This window comes from Calypte anna, chromosome 13, assembly GCF_003957555.1.
Source record: "Calypte anna isolate BGI_N300 chromosome 13, bCalAnn1_v1.p, whole genome shotgun sequence".
NCBI classification, from domain to species: Eukaryota; Metazoa; Chordata; class Aves; order Apodiformes; family Trochilidae; genus Calypte; species Calypte anna.
Genome location: NC_044259.1, coordinates 9,190,216 through 9,210,613, shown reverse-complemented (window position 1 = coordinate 9,210,613; position 20,398 = coordinate 9,190,216). Strand labels below are relative to the sequence as shown.

Below are 20,398 nucleotides of genomic sequence, written 5' to 3'. Positions count from 1 at the left end.
ATTTAACTCACTATCTGATTTCATTCAGTTGAATAAGAAATTGATTTTTATAATAGTAATTTCACAATAAGTTAAGCTACCAGGTCATTTAAACAGCTGCAATTTCTTAAATACAGTTTCAGGTCTACCTGTGAAACAGCCCTGGTTAAAATTAAGCACTGTACCATACTTGCTGTGCTTATTTTTCAGGTCATCTCCAGGTAGCCTGGTGATGCTTATTTACCACAATTCTCTGTTCTGCACCATGCAGGGAAACAGATGGTGCCAGACTGCTTTGTTGTACTCAAACAATTGCATTGGATAAGTATTGTTTTCTGGAAGCCAAAGGTACTTTAGTCTCTCAATATTTGAATGGCTTTAGCTACAGTTTCTATTTTTTAAGCTAGACTTGGCAGCTAGTCAAGTTTAGACAGCCACTATAATATGAGAGGGACAGCTTAGTTAAGATGCTGTTCATCCTACAGACTGCAAATTAAGCTAACTTCAATTGTGGGTATCTAAGACAGTTTTCAGTACTGAGCTACTTGTGTATTGATGAAAAATTATTTCTGGAAAAATATTTATCAAACTACAAATAACCATGTACAGTCAAGCGTTGTTCTGTATAAACCAGAGCAGTTTCCAGCTTCAAATAAAATGGGCTCTGACTGCATTTAATGAAGCCATAACCTTACTGGACATAAATATATTGTTGGGACCACACTAACCTTTTTTTATGAATCACTCCAGTGATTCATCAGGTTCAAACTTCTCAGCTTGAAATAGCATGGTTAAACTACACATCCAAACCTCTCCTTCATTTTCACTATGTAGCTACAGCTTACACTGCTAAAGGTTTTCTAAACAAATGACCCAAATTCAACCATTCTATATTACTGATGAGTAAGTGTTGTTTTCTGAATATCTCATGTTCATCACAACTGTGATATGGGAACAAAGACAAGGAGAGATGTTGCTCTAGGAGGCAATGAGTGCTTGTTTCTCTTTTTTTGCAGTACCTTGCAAGCACCTGGGAGCCTAACATTAAAGTAAGAATAATGTAACAGCAATACTTACCTTTTTTGAGGAAACAGTGCACAACACAGGGGTGTTGCAAACACAAGACTAGAGGAGACAAAAATGGGTTTACAGGATTTAGGATGCTAAGAGATTTCAAAACCTTTTAGCATGGTCTTCCAGGCAGAAAGCTTTTTCTTGTGTGTGTACAGTAACAAAGTTCTACAAAATGCTATGTAACCTTTATTTCTCACTGTATTATACCTTATGCAATCATTTACCTACTATGTAGTACTAAATGCATCAATACCACACTTACAAATGTGTATAAAATTATCTTGTGGTGTCCTTTCAGTGTCTTGGATTGATGTGTATGACAACATAAAATGCTAGACAGCAGCAAATGAAACTCCATCAACCAAAGGTTTCAAGAATTCATCAACCTAGAGGATTAGATTCCAATTACTGTTTGTAGAGGTAGCAGCCAAAGCACCTTCTGTAATCAAGCTGCTGCATGCCTCTCTTTTGCCACTCCCTTTCTTTCTCCCACCCTCTGCTTTTCTTGGCAGCTTCCTCATTACTAATGTTTTTTTTTGATATGGTATCATCACTTACAGATATAGAAGTGAAGTAACTGCTGTAGCCTCTAACTCTCAACCCTTTTCTTTCAACAAAGAAATATATATTGCTACTTCCTCAAAAAAACCTGCAAGTCTCTCTTAAAAGAACCTAAAGAATTCACTTACCAGAATCCAACTAATCCAACTTGAATGGGAGCACTCATCCAAGGAAATCTCTGTTAAAAATAAACCACACACAGTGAGTATGTATCTTCTCTTTCCCCCCATTCCTGGAATTCTTGTAAGAGACAGATTGCACCTAAAAGACTTTTGGATGTGATGAAGACAAAAATTATCAGCATACCTTGAAGCTGAACTCCAACTAAAAAGCCCAAATGCTTTGACAATAAGAAAGTTCTCAGTGGTACCAATGTACACTGTTGTCCTGAGTAATTGTCCCTTAGAAACTACAAAATAGGTTTGACTATTTTACTTACAGCTGAGTACACGGGCCATTTTGAGTCACAGAGGCTCAAAGTCCCTACAAACATATCCAAAGTTTAGAGTGGTGCTGCAGGTGGAAGATGCTGCCACAGCTTCTAAGGGCAGAGTGAATTTTGCCCTAGCATCTGCAAGAGTGAGGTCTGGTTACACCTCATCTCTCCAGTGACAGCAAATGTTTTAACTTAAAACTGGAGATTTACTTGGTGAAAAACAGCAACAGCAGCCACCAGCCGTAACAGGGAAGGTTTCAAGTAAAAATGCAAGTCTGTCTCTTCGCCCTTTCTCACTTCAGATGATTTGCTCTGATGTGTAGGAACTTGCCCCTGTAGCACAGTCTGGTAGACTCTAGTTCTGCAAGAGTTCACCTTTTATTAAAGGAAAAAAAGGTAGAAGAAGTGGGGAAACAAGGTCAAGAAAGCAACACATAACCTGTGGATGAATTTTTAGCATATTCCTCATAATTGTAACTTTTACAAAACTTGAATATATGTCAAGAAATAATTTTATTGCCACCTGTAAATGACTTAGAAATTCACTCACCTCATGTTAGAATTTTAGTTGAAATTAATTACTAATGAAACAATACCAGTCCTGTTTAAAAGACACTGCTGCAATGGTCAATTGTTGCTACAATGAAATTGGTATCTCCAGTAAGCAGGACATACACAACTGTTATGACAGCAGAAAGCTGATTTTAAAATGTCTGAGTTAAAGATAATACATTACAGTGATGATGTTTTCTGCAAGAAGCATTTCTTGAGTTGTAGAAGTTAGAGGATAAATATAAAAAAAAGCTGGGCACTATTTGAGAGTACAAATAGGAAAAAGAAATTTAAACAGCTCAGTAGGACAAAGCTTAGTTCTAAGGAAGGCCATGGAAAACAACCCTGCTTGGACTGAACTTTTTCCTGAGGCTGATAGAGAAGAAACGATTTAGAATTATTTTTTTTTTTTTGCCTGGAATCAGCTTGTAATCCAGAAATGAGTGCAGGAAAAATTATGCAATTCAGCTATAACCTGCAACAACAAATGGAAAAAGCAACAGCAATAAGGATAAAGAGTGAATGTGACAGTGCTTTGCTGCTCCGTTTCCACTAAACACCCCTTTGTTTGACTCTCAACTGAGATAATCTCACTCAAAATGCTTTACATTTTATACAGTGGAGTTCATTACAGGAGATAATTTGACTGGCAGTGGCATGGATGTATAGCTGTGATGCAAGTAAATATATTAAGCATATTTAGGAACACAAGTCAAAATACTGCCAATGATTTCAGTCTCTGAGGAGAATTGAGAGAGAGGGATATCAGACATTGCAATGTGAGCATGGGACCTGAGATACAGAACAGAAAAGCCCCAAATAAGATTTTACAATGGCAAAAATTGTTAGAGGGTCTCATGAGAGTAACAGACATTTTCATGCTTTTATCAGACTTGGTCATCCAACTGAGAGAGGTGTCTGTTAGTACAGACAATACAAACAACATCTATTTCATGTAGTGGAACAATTTTTGCCTAGGAATTCGATCTGAATTTCTTTATTTTTCAAGAATGTTACCAGGCTGCACTAATCAAGAAAGATGTGACGTGAAACTCTAATATGGGGGGGTCCAAGGAAGAATGTAAAACAATAAAGTAAAACTCCAATGCAGGCTATACATCCTTACAAAGATATAAAATGGAGAAGTACAAGACACTAGAAGAGTTTACTGTGTTAAAGAACTATCATCTGACTCTAGTAGAAGGCAGTTCCTGATGAATTAGGAATTAATTTCCAGATGTCTTTATGGCATCTTTAGTGGTGAGTGCACACAGACAAAATGGAGAAATTATAATTAGGCAAACAAAAGCCATATGGAGAACCAGCTTTTTTCTAACTGCTTCCTTTCACTGCTGGATCTCAAAATCTGTCAGCTTTTCCTAGGCTAGCAGTGACTTCTTTCAGAAAAATAAAATGACAGTTAAATCAGGAATGTGTGCAGGACTCTAAAGCACAAGACTCTCTTCAGTTTTTTAACAGTTTTGGATACATTTTATTTGAAGAGTAAGAGACCCCAAAGAGCTTGTTTTAAGGATCTAGGAGGAAATTTCTGTAATGAACTTGAATGTTAATACAGTTTGCAGAACAGGAGAGAAACAGTAGCTGAAGGTGTAAGAGCAGTAATATATATTAAAACTTTAGCATCAGTTGGAATTTTCAGAAGTTTCTCTGGGGAAAAAAATCCTTAAAAGAAAGGTTACTCATAACTAAATAAAAATCTATAAATGCTGTGCCTCAGAGCAAGATTGTTTATAGATACTCCCACTGCAAAAGATAAAATAACTTGGTTCTGCATAGAGCTAGTTAAGTCTGTCAGTAGGTATAATAAACACAGACATGATGCAGACCAATCAAGAACTACACTGCATAAGCACATAAAAGGCAGCCAAAGCCACTGCTGAAACCTATAGCAAAAGCACATACACACACAATTATATTTTGAAGTCACAAAATTATTAGATTTTTGGGATCACTGCTCAGATAGAAGCTGTATTGCCATAACATCTGATATAGGTCCTGTCTGCTTAGATTAACACTTGGAGGAAGTGGAAAACTATTTCCAAAATAAGTGTAGCACAATGTTGTGTTAATGTTCTAAAAACATTCTTGAGTCATTTTCTAGCACTAACTTTTGTGAATATTGTTAATTTATACTAAAGTTACCACCCAAACATTCTTGTGCAGAACAATGCCAGAATATAGGGGATGAATAGTGCTGTATAACACCAGAGGATGATAGTCTGCTACCACTGAGACCAACATTTCAGAAGCATTTCTTTCTCTCTAACTTAGTGCAGAACATCATTTCATTATTTCACAACCATATGACTATTTTCTAGCCTTATCTGTTGATTAATAGGCTTTGGCAAGCATAACAAGAATTATTTTCAAGACTGATGGTGTACAAGCAAAGGCTGTGGAAAATGAGTTAGTAAAGCATTGTGTGGTTGGTGTTGGAGTGCTGCAAATGGGATGGTGCTTCTGAAACCTCAAGAGAACATGCAGAAGCTGCTTGTTAAAAATGCAGCTCATTCCTTAATGATTTTAATACTAATCTCTACAATGTGTTACCACTGACTACCTGCAGAGCAGTGTTTCACCTGAACTCACAGTCTGTGAGGCTGAGGGGGAGCAACAGGTGAGCATAAACGGTCATGATGGTACCAAAGACCACTGAGTAGTCACTGAAGAAATCGCTCATTTTTGCTGATCTGAAAAAATTCACAACACCCTTATATTGATTAAACCACACAAAACCAATAGATACTCATCTCCAAACCCTGAGAATTGTTGAAACTTCTTCACAAACGTCACATATTTGCTAGTTGAGCAGATAGCATATCTGACATTTCTCCCATGTCAAATACATATGAAATATTCTTCACCTATAATTTATGGATTGTGTTTCTTTGTTTTTTGTTTGTTTGTTTTAATTTTAACAATCAAAGGTTACTGTTCTGTATAATATATTCTTGGGAATGTAACAGTATCACAAGCTGCCTAAAGCTACTCTGCAGCCAGAGTATGGATCAAAGGAAACCAACAATTAAGAATTAGCTTTTATATTGTAGGCAAACTATGTATTTGGAGGTGCTGAAGTCTCTCTTCTTTCAGAAGATACAGGCAGCACACACCAACTTTCCTTCTAAAACTCAAATGCCACGTTTTTTTTTTTTACATTCTAAGCCATAGTGTTTTTGTTAACAAGGAGGAGGGGGAGACCAAAACACTTCAGGAAAAAAAAGTTTTTAGAACTGTAAGACACTTGGGGCCTCTTCACAAGGTCTTGTTTATCTATACAAAAGCACTTTTGAATGTATTTAACTGTAATCCCACTGCTGGTGAAGATGAAAATCCCTTTACTGGCAAAGAATTACAGAGTTAGACAATACCTCTCATGCACACAGGGTGCATAATATTGATTTACTTTATATATTTACTAAAACCAAGTGTCTGACATCACACTACATTAGCATAAACAGAACATAGAAAATATGTTATCTTTGATGAAGCAGCCCTCCCCATTCTATGCTTACCCTGCACTTGCTCATCCAGTGCACTTTACAGGGTCATTTTCAAAAGTGATTTTTAACACAGTTGGATACAAATTTAAATTGCTACTACAGCAGCTAAGCAAAGCCTCCTTACAGATATCCTGAGAAAAAAAGGCATTATAAAAATTTAAAATATTTTTCTAATAAACTCTATTCCAAATCTTGGCACAAGGAAGGTAAACTTGCTTGGAGGACGTCAGCATTTTAAGACCCATTCTAAGAATAATTTAAAAGTTCATATTTTCTTAAAGCTATTTTAGGCTGTGATAGAAAGAACCAATCTATCTCTAAGAAAGGCATAAAGAAAGTGCCAGCTGTAAAGCAAGCTCTACAGTGATATTCTTCCAGAGTGGAGGCAAATTTGGAAGGCAAATATGAAGACTTAGAAGGTATTTTAAATTTATGAAAATATTAACTTATAAGATGATGCACATGTATGTAGATGATTTAAGACTGACCTTTAAAAATGCCCTCTTCTCCAAAGTATTCATTATAAAGGGAGGAATTGCTGCAAATAAGAGAGAAAAAGAAGCAAGGATTAACCATGGAGAAAAAGGGACTTGGTTTTAATTTTCTGTTAAGATGAACTAATACCATAATAGAACTTTCACAGCTTTTAGTCATCAACTGAGCTGTCGTTTCACTCAGAAAAATCACTTGCAGAGAATTCAAACTCATATTAAAAACTGATAATCATGAGCTCTGCATGACTGCACTTATACTTACCCATGCCAGGAGCAGCCATAAGAATCCTTGATATAACCACCTGGGTAATTGCCTGCTCAGCTGCTTTTGTTGATTCACCCAATCTGTTTCCATTCTCATCTGTGACTGGGATTCCAAACTTGAGTTCCCTGTTGAGCAAAGGGTAAAAAATAAAAGTGACTGACATGCATTTATCCACCTTTTCTATTAAGTTATCTTTCTACTCTTAAGATTTAAGTTTTTTTATTTTATTTTGAAGTAAGCCTGTTTGGAAAAAAATTTCCAGAGGCAGTAAAAGATTTAGGGAAACATATGCTGAAAAGTGAACAATCAAACATTTGTAACAGGAATCTGCTGCTTGAGCCTGGTCATGTGCATTCCAAGGGGAGGGAGAGAAGATCTGCTATTTCTGTAACCCACAGAAGGGAAAGGTTCCTTCAAAAAGCAAATCAGAGAAGCAAAGTTTTAGGGACTGGTCTGGAAGTATTCTGTACTTTCCCACAGACAAAACAGGGAATACAGGAAGATTAGTTTCACTGAACTAAAACATAAGTCTTTGTGAAAATTCCCCTCTGGCATTCTGAATTTTCATTTCAACCACTAAGAATAAATATGAAAGTATACAAATATGCACAAAGATAATTACATTTCTCTAACTGTATTATTCAAGTGCAGGATTAGGTGTTGAATTCACATACCGGAGAGAACTAGGGGAGTAAGACACAGACAGAAGGGCACATATACTGAGGACTGCCCATCTTTTATAAGAGATAAAATACAGAATACTCTGAATGCTCTGAATATCAACTTTAAATATTCCTTTTTCTGCCCTAAACCTTGTCCTTTTAAGAGGATACTTTTTCATCACTTCTATTCTCAGCCCTATTCAAATCAAAATGCATATGAAATTTTGTTTCTGAGAAAGCACATATTTTTGTAATCTCAGATGATCTCAGAAGTCAGAGCCTGACTTCTATGACTAACGTCAGTATGTGGGATTTGAAGCACCATTTTTAAAATGTCTGTATTTTTCCAAAGTGGAGTTTATATTTAAAGGGTTCATGTGACCAAGTTTTGAAGGACTGGTACTTGGTTTCTGAGATCTAAGACTGAAGAACTCCATGGATATTTACCTGAAGAAAATGAGGATGTTCTATTTCATATCCATCACAATCAAAACAAGATCATGCATGAGGGTTTTGCAAGGTTCTGAACCACGCTGAAGACATATAATGTTCTTCATTTAGTAACTCACTGATTTAAAAACTCAGTAACATCCTCTCTTCTAGAATGAGTGATCTTTGTTCTTTTTCCTACCTTTGTCTCATTAGTGGAATATTAATGCAGTTAGCAGAAGCAACAGCAGCAAAAGGAACAAATCGTCCTATAAGAGGTGAGACGCGCTGTAAAAAAACAGAGAGAAAAAAATAGAAAGAAGAGTTACATAATTATTATCTTTCTCAAAGGTCATATTAAAATGCTTCATATGCTAATGATAGACCAGACTTATTTCCTTTAAATTAAAATTCAGTGAAAGCTAACTGGTAGGGCAGAGATAGAAAACCTAGTAAGACACAAGTCATAAATACTTCTCTCATAGTGAGCAATGGCCAAAACTGATCTTAATATAATAACATCTCTGCAGAGAAGTGTCAGCCCCTGAGCATGCTTCTCAACAGCAACACTAAATGGACCTTAAATTCACTGTCCCTACTGGCAAGGTGACTGCCAGCAACATCCATACCAGCTGCTTTGTACCTCACACCACTGACTATAGAGACTGTTCATCTAGTCAGTGGCTTCTATAATCTGAATTATTCTGCTTAGAATCTCTCAAATAACTTGTCAATGCTGTACTACTCCCAGTACATTCAAGCATAGCCATAAGGGTACAAAATAGAGTTTTGCTGACATGGGGGTGTTTTCTTCTAAAGGGCCTTTTTTCCTATTGCTTTTTACCTCTCTATTAGAGCCTTTGACATGTAAAAAAGAAAGTGCATAAAAGGCACCCTATTAGATACAGTGTGTGTTAAGAAAACAGAGGCTGTTTGACATAAACATATAAGGAAGACAGACTCTTTGAAATACATATAAAGCCATCTACATGGAGCAAAATTAAGGCTGGGATCTGAAGGGGGCTGCCAATGGCCATTACAAATCCATACTGGGAGCTGTGCATAACATGACACACAGATACACAGGAGGAGAAACGAGCCATTAGCATCTCACAGAACACCAAAGTTTCGTTAAGAATGGAAAAAAATAGCAGCAATACCTTTGCTAGTGCATTAAGTCCTAATGCTGTTGCAACAGCACCTGTTGTTGCAGAAACATAGGCTGTTCCCAGCTGGCTAAAATAAAAACAAAATTATTTGGACATGCACAAACATCTACATTTATGTCACTTTTAAAAATAATTACATTTTATACATGTAGTTATGTCCCCCCCGAAAGTTAAGAAATAGACCTTTCTGTGACACTGCAATTAGATGTGGAAGGAAGATTCAAATGGGAAACTAAATCAAACATTCCTCTTTCACTGGCAGTAAAAATCACCTGCCAGCAAGATTTTAACATGGAATCAAGTTTTGCTTATTCTGCATTGCTATCTTGTTCATCCATGTATACAGTAGTGATTAAAATCAACTGTACTGAAATCCATATATGCAGTCTGCAAATCCCAATCCAACCCAGTCTGTCCTAACACATCACATGCTTCCCAGCTACAAGGCGTCTCTACATCCTTGAATCCATTGCTTTCTCCTGGACATCTCTAAGCAAGTCAGCCTCAGAGCCAGGAAGTCAAGCACTGCAGTTCCAGTCTCCCTATTAATGATTTCTAGCTTTGTGCATCTATTTAGTCACTCTCTTTGCCTTCAAGCCCAACCATCTTCCAGTACATGAGAGCAATTCATAAACTTATCAGATGTATCTGGTTCTGTGTCTCACCTGACAGTAATAGGGGCATCACCACTCCTGTTTGTGTAATTCACTATAGCATTGAAGGACTGGTTGATCCACTGCCAGAAAAGCACGGCTGGTGTTGTTCTTGAAAGAAGAAACAATTGTTATTATTCAAAATACAGTCAAATCAACAGCAGAGAAAAATGGTGGCAAATCAAGAAAAGCAAGTGCAAGAAGTAATCATGCAGAGGCTCTTGTTTATCTGAATGAAACAACACAGTCAGTGAGAGATTGTCTGAACATTGAAAGTACAAGCTACTTCTAAGAATAGAATTTAAAAGCACTGCAATGAAATATCAAGGTTCACCTGGGACAAAAGTTTATTGTGGTAACAAATTCATTACAGCAAAACACACTATAAAACACACACAAAACACCTGAAACCCTGATTTCTATAATTCTTTTCTAGGGTTATTATTCCTTTACAGTCTGCTGTTCTCTTAGGAAGGTCCATAGGTGAGTGAGAGGTGGATTTTAGAAGACAGGGTTTTATCAGTCTTCAAAAAGCTGATACAATTGATTTAATAATACCATTGATTTAATGAATACCTGTGGCATCAAAACACTCAGTGCCATGTAGAACCAGATAATAAGTCACTTAACTCCAAAATAAAAAAAATATTGTCATTAAAATATTTGCATATTTAAGTACAGACAGAGCACAAAAATTAACCTGGCTCAGGACAGAATGAACCAGATAACCAATCATTAAAAAATTAAAAAGAGATTCATAGATTCTGTACAAGGCACAGAGTCTCCATATAATAAGTTAATGTGGTCCCTATTAGACTACAGATACAATAATTTCACAAATGGTTATGCTGTTAAGTAACAAAAGCAATTTGGTTTACTCCACTGCCTTGTGGAGTGATTAAAGCTTTCACTCTCAAACCAGTAGCACATGTAAAATAGGAAAAACTTATGAAAAATAAATCCATTAAGGGTCTCTGGGTCAGGAAATTCCTGATGCCCAAATAGTTGGAGGCTGTTAGAGGATACCAGGAAAATAGTGTTTATTTGCATTCAGATTCTGAACTCTGCCCCCAGTGGAGAAACCACTAAAGATTCTGTGCCACCAGAAATTAAGTCAGGCCACTAGAAAGAACAATGGCTACTAAAAAATATTTTTGACAATTAAAATAACTTTTCATAGGACTTCATAACCTATAACTAATTAAATAATTTAATAACACAGCAGTAATGGTAACAGGAATGGGGTTCTCACTGGAGGATACATAAGGAAATTATAAGAGCTACAGAAAAAGCACCAGTTGTACCAATTATTCTGTAACATCTGGGAAAGCAAAGAGGAGATGATAGAGCAGGTGTGTGTTTGGTTCTGGATGCTTTGGTCATGATGTTTTGGTTCTGGAAAGGAAAGATATTCTCTTTCTTTAAATTGCAAAAAAATTAAAGGTTCAGGAGATTTTGAAGGTGTATTCTTATTCCCTCTAGCTTCCAGTATCTGCATGAAATGCCAAAGTAACAGTGATAAACCAGCTGGATTTTTCCCATTACTACTGCTGTTCTTCCTCCTTTCTTTCTGTGAATGTTTAACTGTTTCCTGACTCAACCTGTTTCCTTGCTGCTGTTGTTAGGTGTGCTATGAAGTTCAGACATGACTCACATTGCCTTAATGCACACTCGGGAACCATCATAACAGGGAATTGGCTTCCTCTGGTGATGGACACTACACTACATCATCCTAAAACTACAAAATCCTTTTAGCACTTTTGAGGGTTTGGACCAAAGAAACCAGTGTCTTCCAGGCTAATAAATCACCTAATTTTGAATCTAAGTGACTCTACCAATAATGCAAAGAAAAGGTTTATAGCTACTCTAAGTACTAGGTAATAACAGAGAATGCATAAGGGTAATTTGTTAAAAGGAAGCTTGTGTCTGAGTGTTGATAGTTTTATTCATATTCTCAACTGGTTTTTAAACACACACATACATATATATATGCAGCATTCAAAATGGCTGTGCCTTTCTGGAGCTTGAGTCAAGAAAATAACAGAGGCAAAAAATGCTGTTATTTCCTCTGAACCTCCCATCAGTTCTTGCTAAGAAAACACTGTGTCACAAAAATATTTCTAACATGGAGCTGACTAACAGATGATACTGGCTTCTGCTGTAGGCTTCAATGTATTGGTGATTCAAGAACTCCTGAGAAAGTGGAAGGATCAAACAGGAGCTGGAGAAACTCCATGAGTGATGGACCGAAGCATACTGAATACTCACCTGACAGACAGAACATCCTACCTGCCAGATCTCTAAGGTTAGAAATTCCCAGGAATCTCTTCCTCTCTGTCCTCTACACAATTCTCCCACAAGGGTGGGATTTTGGAACATTCAACTTTCCCAGTTTGAAGAAAAGTGAGATGGTGAAAGAGAGGGGCTAAGGAAGGGCTTCTCTCACAACTAATTCTAGAGGAAATCATTTATCAGTCAGGGTGAGGAGAAAAGGAAGAAAAATGTTACATTTTGTAATATTGATTATAAATCTTCTAAAATTCTTCTAAAATTATAATAAATCAAATAACATTGATTTTCACTAATCTATTTTGCACACAAATGTTTTCTGTCACATTACCACCACTCACCTATAAAAGGTCATCATACAACCTGTGATAGTCATGTTCATGGGTACCTGAGCTGACATTCGGCCTATCAGGACCATCTTTTCACCAGTATCTGGGTGAAAGGCTGAATCATAGATATATTTGGCTCTCCACAAGTCATCTTCTGTCAAGCCAGGTGCCACGATACCTTGCCTTGAAATAAGTTACAAAAAACCAACACAAGAGCAAAAAGCACAACTGTTATAAAATACTGCAATCTCCAGTAACAAATGTGGCATCAGAGGATTCTGGGATGCTGATACTAAATTAATGTCAGAGTTAGCTTGTAGATCTTTAGCTTCTAAATGGACAGGTAAAATATAAAGAATTAAAATTTGCTGCTGTGGTTCTGCTGGCTGAGTTGTGGTATCACCAGCACCAAATTTCTGTCTACTCAAATCTGTACTGATGCAACTCTAAAAATTCACCTTGTAAGTATTTAAGAAACTACTTGCTCCAAACAATAGAACATGTTTTGAATTCTGCTGCCACGCGAACTTAGCCACATCTGAACTTCAGAAGACTTAATGGGGGCCTTCAAATGATGTAATTTGCCCATTCATTAGCAAATTTATATAAAGAAGTGTTTCAAGCTTGGAAATTCTTAAGAAAGAATGGTGCAATGAATACAGTGTTCTCAATATTTCCTTTTAAATATATAACCAGGTACTTATCATTGATGTGGACTTTTTGGACCAGCTCTAAAAGTGATCAATGCCATACCTGTAATCCTGCACAATTTTTCTTGCATTTTCCAGTTGTGCATCAGATAACAAAATATTCCGGGGGTCTGTTACAGTAAAGAAGTGACTGGCTCGTCCAACAAAAGTGCTTTGATCCCATCGGGGCTCCTTGATATTAATATTTAATGGTATGTTTGCTGACATCTTCACAAATTCTGTGAAGAAAACATTAACATTAGCAATTCAGAATCCCACTTATTTCATAATGTATCTTTAACCTGCAAGATGAACAGCAGCTGTGCTTGGAGTAAAAAAAGTCAGAAAATGTACACCAACTTGCAGAACTGAGGTTTAAAGGGGAAACTTGATATCCAGAAAGCAGACTATAACAGGTATCATCAATGGGTTTAATGAGGATGGTATTGAGGTAAAAATCAAGAACCTAGTTAAATGTCTACAGAAATGTTTCCATGCCTGTTTCTCCAAGGCATTTGTACACTACATCTTTGTAAGAGTATGAGCATCTGATTATGAGGTAGAGGTACATCATCCACACATACAAATATCTGAGGATGATGCAGATTATAGGAAATATAAAAATTTATTAATAAATACCAGTACAAAATAACAATACACTAATGAAAAGCGTGCTTAATTTCAGTTATGAATTAGCATTTGCTGCAAATATTATCTTGAGGGAAAGAGAAATGAAACATTTCAAGAGGTGCCTAAAGAGCTGCTGTAGAGTGCAGAGACAGAAGAAATACTTAATGAAATCTGTAAATTTCTCTGGCATAGCAAAACAAAACAAAAATTAGGAATACAAATCCAACAATTTCTTTTAATAAATGTTTTCTCTCCAACTCCACATTTTAACAAAACAAACATTATATAATGCAACAATTTGCCACATTACGAACACATGACCAGATCTCCTCATTATACTTCAAAGATGGTTAAAGAACTACAAAGAAGGGCACTGAGCTAACACAGTTGTGCACTTATGGGGCTCAAAGCCAAGAAAATAAAAAAAATACTGAAGAATAACTGCTTACTTCAACATATAATCAAATAAGGCCAGTCCCTGCATAGCATGAGTTACATGAACTTTGATTTTCTTAAAAGACATTTCTGTAAAATATTCAATAGCCAGTTGGGGAAAAAAAAAAAAGAACCATACTCCAAATAATGTTTGTAATTCAGATGGCTGAATACATTTGATCTATAAAAATACATATGACATCACGTAATGTTTCATCTGTTTTAGCAGGAAAAACATCATTATGAGGGCAACTGATACATATAAGGTAAGCTGCAACTGAAGAGTCTTTCACCTTAACTCAAGAACAAAATGTTGTCTGAGACATGCTGGTAAATTTGATGAAACTTACATGATGTAGAAGAGAAGAAAAAAAATCACAGAAATAACGCATAATGTAAAGTGTCTGCATCATAAAAAAATGTGAACTTCATGGGAAAAAAGGAGAGATCATGCATTAAATCTGAAGAAGTTATTTTCCATCTCTCAAACATAATTATGATCCTTCTCCTCTACCTCAAGTGGAAAAACTTGGAAGTCTTTAGGAAAGTAAACTTCTAATAGACATAAAGGCAGGACTGTGTAAAAATTAAATCCCTTATCAGTCAGAATTGCCCTTTGAGTGGGAATTATTCAGCAATGTTGAACATCCCTCATCTTGCACACAGGTAAATAAAAAACAAATAACATAACTTGGCTCAAGACCACAGGTCAAGTCACAAATGACAGCAGAACCAAGATCTCCTGACCTATGCTCTAAGTACTGCTGATTGGGCAAGACACAAGTTATTATTTCACAAAAGTAACTACAAGAGCTGGATTGGTACTGCAGGAAGCAGAGAATTCACACCTCACTTCCCACTGAATATTCTTGTCTTTATATTTAATGTTCCTGTTTGTTCTAAGTACTTCCACAGTTATGGATCAGTTAAAAACACCTAAATTCAGAGACATTCTTGCGTTAGGAAGATTATTTTCATGTGACACATTTTTCACCAGACATGTGACAGAATGAACACAGATCAGGGAAATTAAAAAAGTCTTGGGACAAATTTGGAGAAGAGTCACCTGTCTTAGTCACCCTCCTGTGATATATTGTGGAAACAGACCACCTTCTGGTCAAAACCAGTAACTGCTGGTTTTGCAAAACTACTCATTTATTCAAAAATTATTTTCCACCCAAAAAAAATTTTAAAAAATCTATTTGTAAATTAGGGCTGGAAAGTCATTCTATGAGTGCTTCCTGTTGGTATATTATTTGTAGGAAAGTCCAAGTTTCAATATTTTGATAATCAAATCAGTTCCATTACAAAAGATCAAAAACTGCTTAGGATAGTTTATGTTAATCTGTTTAAAGTTATCCAATGGACGCTTAATAAAGCAGCCCACGAATATAAGTTATTTTCTTTCTTCTCACTCTGATTAGCATAGATACTACTGCATTGTCTGGGAATTGTTTCTATATCATTATGATACCTTTATTCCCCAAAACAAGACCTTTAGGAATAAGAAATCTAAACAGCAGTAAGGAACTGCCTTCACTGTAGATGGTTCATGGTTAAATTCAGGATTGACTTTGAGGTCATGTTCATCAGCTGCACTGGAAAGGATGAAAGATGTGAAAGATCCTAATGCAGTCAGTTAACATACATTGTGGAAAACATGCAGCAATGGAGGAAGTAATACATATTTTTGGTGTTTCAAACAACAGATCGGTTAGAAAGGTATTTAATAGAACCACTTTTACCTGCAAACCTTTACACAATAGTAAATTAAACCCATAACAAAAAACGGACTATGATCTCTGGCACATTGAGGTTATTAAACCCTTTCACTTTTCATACCAGGGCAGCTGTATCCAAACTGCCCATGGAGAAAGCTGCTAAATCCTCCCTTGTGCTGCCAGATTGTCTGGGTGAGCATCAGCTGCCTGGCCAAAACTGTTCCATGCTGCACTCCACTGAGTTAACAGTATGGGGGACTCTGTTCCCGTGACCAGGAACATTTTTTGGCATTGTTTATGCCCCCCAGCACTGACACAGAGGTCTGATTCACCCTGTGCTTCACACTGCAGCTCTTCTGAAGTACCAAGGTGTATTTTCAGAATCATAACAGTGATTGTGTGTTCACAAACATAAAACTGTCAGGATAAAGAAAGGGCCACGGCTTGCCCTGTAGTTGGCAACTAAAGTTAAGCACAAGACAGGGCTCTGCAGACCAGAGGCAATGAGGTTTGGTGATACAGATGGCAGATCATAGAGGACACTGCTGTCTGAGGCTGCACTTCCCAAGTGCTTTCAAGCAAATTTCACTCCTCTACCACTCTTCAAATCTCCCTGTGGTCTCCTCATCTGGCTCCCCAGCTCTAGTAACCAGAAAATAAAACCAAATGAAAAAGCACAGTAGAACTCACAGACAGCTAAACAGTCTTTAGTTATTCAAAGAGATGCTCTCAGCTTTAGAGTTTTATAACATTCTACAAAACCCTCCATTTTAAATCAATAATTCTTTCACTTTTTAATTGTTTTTAATCTTGTACTTCAAATTAGAAAGCAACACTGAACAGAGCTGGAGATACCAAGCAGACCCATAGTTCTTGCCTTCTTGGATCAGATGGAATCATCTGCCAGTTCATGATCTAATGTTTAATGGTAACATTAACTGGAGGGGAAAAGAGGACTTAGGAATAAGTGAGAGTGTCCTCTTTTAGAAAATAATTACATAAAAACCAGCACAAAGCCTGATCAACAGATTTAGTTCAAAGGCTACATTTAGATTTGCCACAGAACCATATGTGGTAGAAGACTTTAAACCTTGTTTAAAAGTTAACAACAGCAGTTGAAGCAATTCTACAAAATGCAGATTCAGGAGTTCAGCTCCCTGATGTTCATCTTCAAAGTTCACATTTTAAACATCACACTGAAAGTCATATAGCCACTTTTCAAATGAAAGCAATAGCCAAAAGAGTAGCAATGATTTATTTATTTCAGAGAGCAACAACAGCACTCAATTTTGAAACCAGACATTTGATTATTTATTTTAAACCCTGTTGCATGACTGAGTAATCCAGATGGGCACATGATCAGGGAAATTCTGGGCAATTCAAACTCATGCAGCAGTGCATGGATGATGAAAAGCAGCTTTGCTGCCTTCCTTGTAACCATTCATATTTTCTTGTGTTACTGACATCCTGCATTTAACCTAAGTCCTGAAAAATTCCACTCCACAATTAAGAAACTTCATCAGCTATATCATTAATTTTCCCAGTACCTAAGTGAAAATTGGGACTATAGCAACAGAAAAAGAAATATCTTGATGGAGTAACTGTGAACCCGAATCTTCACGTCTGACCTACATACACATTTCTACAAGCTACAGACACTGTTCTGAGTCAAGAAGTATCCCTAATGGCAAAATGTCCATTTTTGAGAGATGCAGACTGTTTAGGCTGCCAGGAGAGTGATACAGACAGAGAGAGTATTTGTGAGAGAAACCTCCCTGAGAACTACCCCAAAAGCAGGGTTCTTCAACAGATACAGAAGCAGAGTGAGGATCCTTCAGCAAACAGCCTCAGATAGGGTACTGGATAGGGTGCTGCTTCACTCTCTGTACAGAATTTTCTGTTCCTTTTTGCATTTATGGTGGCTGGAGTCCAGATTATAGCCTTCTGCACCTTCCCCTGCTGACTGGGTCATATCATGATCCACAAAAATCTCTTAGAGGCAACTAAGTGTTCCTTTTTGAAAAATGAGAACGAGTTTTTTGCCTAAAAATCCAGTAAAAAATAGAAGGTAACAGCAGTACTTCCTTCTTACCAGAATCCTACAGAATAGGAATAGTTTAAAAGTTATGTGCAGGTTCACGGAAAAAGAAAAAAAAAGATGTGACACACTTTGGCTCCCAGATCTCCATTTTCAAAGCAGCTCCCTTGCAGCCTGATGGCCAGCTATAAATTCCCTGCTCTGGAAAATGAGAGATGCAGGCTGGAAAATCTTTAGGTTGAAAAAAGTATCAGTAAAATGGGCAGAAGAGTTGCTTCTCTTCTATGTCTGGTTTAAAAACTAAAGCACCCGTGACCAAATTTTATTTATTTATTTATTTCCAGAGCTGGGTTCTTTTGAAGCATTTCCCATGCTGCTTTGATAGATAAATACATAGGGATCCTGTTATGCCTCTTCATTCCGCAAATAACACATTGACCTTTTTTGGGGCTCCTCTGCCTGAACAAACTCAGACTTTTCCAGGAGCAATGCCCACCACAACAGCTGCTATGTTGGCTTAGGGGAAATGACATGAAATTAACAACCTTTGATTAATAAAAGGCGACCTATTCTCCTCTAAAACTTCAATACATTTGCAAAGCCACAGCTGAAAGCTGAAAGCCAGCTACTAAAGAATACAATGCATTCTCTAGGGATGTCAATGACAGCAGTATAATTAGTTCAAATGAGAAGCACTGATAGACTTTTAGGAGAGGAAAGCATTATTGTCTGGTGGCAAAAGAGCACATATCAGACTAATCAGGGTCATTAAGCAATGGTATTTATCTATTTGCAATGCCTTTGCTACCACAGTTTGAAGTAGCATCATTGCTGATAACTGGGAGAAGCATGATGATAGTTTTACCAAATGTTAACAAAGGTACTTGTTAACTTCTCCTTCCCCAAAGCAACTTCTACCAATAAATACATATTTAAATTCCAAGGGGAAAAAAAAAAAAATCTTTGCCTGCACTATGATTTTTTTTTTTCTGTAATCATAAAAACAAATTGACTGCTGGAGAAGGCAAATCATGGCAACACCACAAGATACTTTTTCCTTTTTTTTTTTTTTGCTTATAAATGTATGTTCTGCTCGTAGCCCTTGTAACCTAGCAACAAAAGCAGCAGTCTGTGTGAAATGGATAGAGCCTGCTGCTGGGGTTCTCTCCTCAAAACAGCAGCCATCTTTGGTGTGTAACTTGACGAGAGATTTCATCATTCTGCATTAAAATTACCTCCAGATGCTGGAGGTTGTTACAGCCAGCTCAGCAGTGTTGGCTTTTCATTTGTCACCTCTTCTCCCATTACATGAGAAATATCAGAGGCATATCACATGTTCACCTTGTCTCTTCATTAAGAAAAGTAAAGCTGCTTTGTTAAGAAAAGGTTAATACAAGCCCTTGTTTATTTCAGGCCTGACTTCTGCAAGCTTGTCTCTGCTCCTTATTTTTTACCCCCTCCATAAAGTGAAGTAGGATTCTCTTGCTCTATCCAGGTATGTTTATGGCCCTCTTCTGGGTTTTTTTGCTATTTAATATTTCTTCTGGCAGGATTCACTCAGGTAATTTTTTAATCGCACATTGGTATGAAGCCAGTCTTCCCTCCCCACCCTGGCTCTCCCAATACCCGTGATAACCACAATAAATCATTAATAATTCAATAAATTAAAAAAAAATCCAAATCAGTGCTCCTTACTAAAATCCCTGTCTGCTGGATGTCTGACCTCCAAATTCAGCGTGGTCATCCCCTGGAAAGAACAATCCCTCAGCAGGGAACCTTGTCTCCTGCAGCACCGAGATCTGTGCCACTGCCACGCACATCCTGTGACACCCAGCACACCCAGCCCACTCTCAGGGGACACTCATGGGCACGGGGAGATTTTGGGAGTGGGTTGGGAAGCCAGGAGCTGCTCTGGGTGCAGCAAGGAGGAGGCAGCCCCCAGCCTGCTGTGTGACACTAACAGTGTCCAGGCTGCACCTTCCCAGGAGAGGGGTGACCTGCTGGGACATCAGCTCTGCTCCCACAGAGGGTCCAGAGTGACATATGGGACCCAGCCCCTACGGGGGGGGCGACAGGGGTGACACAGATGTCTGTGTCCCTGCGGAGGGGCCAGGGTGACACGCGGATCAGGGCCACCGCAGGGGTGATAAAACAGGTGACATATGGGCCTGGGACCCTGTGGAAGGTAGAGGGGGTGACCCGCGGGGTTGGGTCTGTGGGGGAAGCACCGGGGTGACAGGCAAGGCTGGGCCCCGGGGTGGCACAGGGGGTGACACCGTCTGACAACGGCGCTGGCTCCTCCGCCCACTCCCCAGCCCCGCGGGGCCTCTCCGGTTCTACCTTCGGCCCCGTACTCACCGCGGCCGCCGAACACCTCCAGCCCCGCGTCTCCCCCCGCCCCACTGCCCGGAAGCGGCTCGCTGGGTGCTGCGGGAGAGGGAGCGGGAAGGCGGTTGTTCCACCCACAAC

General features: G+C 37.9%; 1 protein-coding gene across 1 annotated transcript in view; it reads right to left on the bottom strand.

The window, feature by feature from the left end:
- Positions 1–20,398, bottom strand: part of SFXN1 (sideroflexin 1) — a 20,990-nt gene extending 592 nt beyond the window's left edge. The window contains exons 1-10 of the mRNA XM_030458798.1: positions 20,288–20,398; positions 13,170–13,344; positions 12,429–12,599; positions 9,811–9,909; positions 9,137–9,212; positions 8,179–8,264; positions 6,883–7,010; positions 6,615–6,664; positions 1,743–1,792; positions 1,057–1,104 (exon numbers count right to left, since the gene is read on the bottom strand). Of these exons, the coding sequence (XP_030314658.1) occupies positions 1,057–1,104; positions 1,743–1,792; positions 6,615–6,664; positions 6,883–7,010; positions 8,179–8,264; positions 9,137–9,212; positions 9,811–9,909; positions 12,429–12,599; positions 13,170–13,333 (872 nt within the window). The 5' untranslated portion in view covers positions 13,334–13,344; positions 20,288–20,398. The remainder of the gene's footprint in view (positions 1–1,056; positions 1,105–1,742; positions 1,793–6,614; positions 6,665–6,882; positions 7,011–8,178; positions 8,265–9,136; positions 9,213–9,810; positions 9,910–12,428; positions 12,600–13,169; positions 13,345–20,287) is intronic.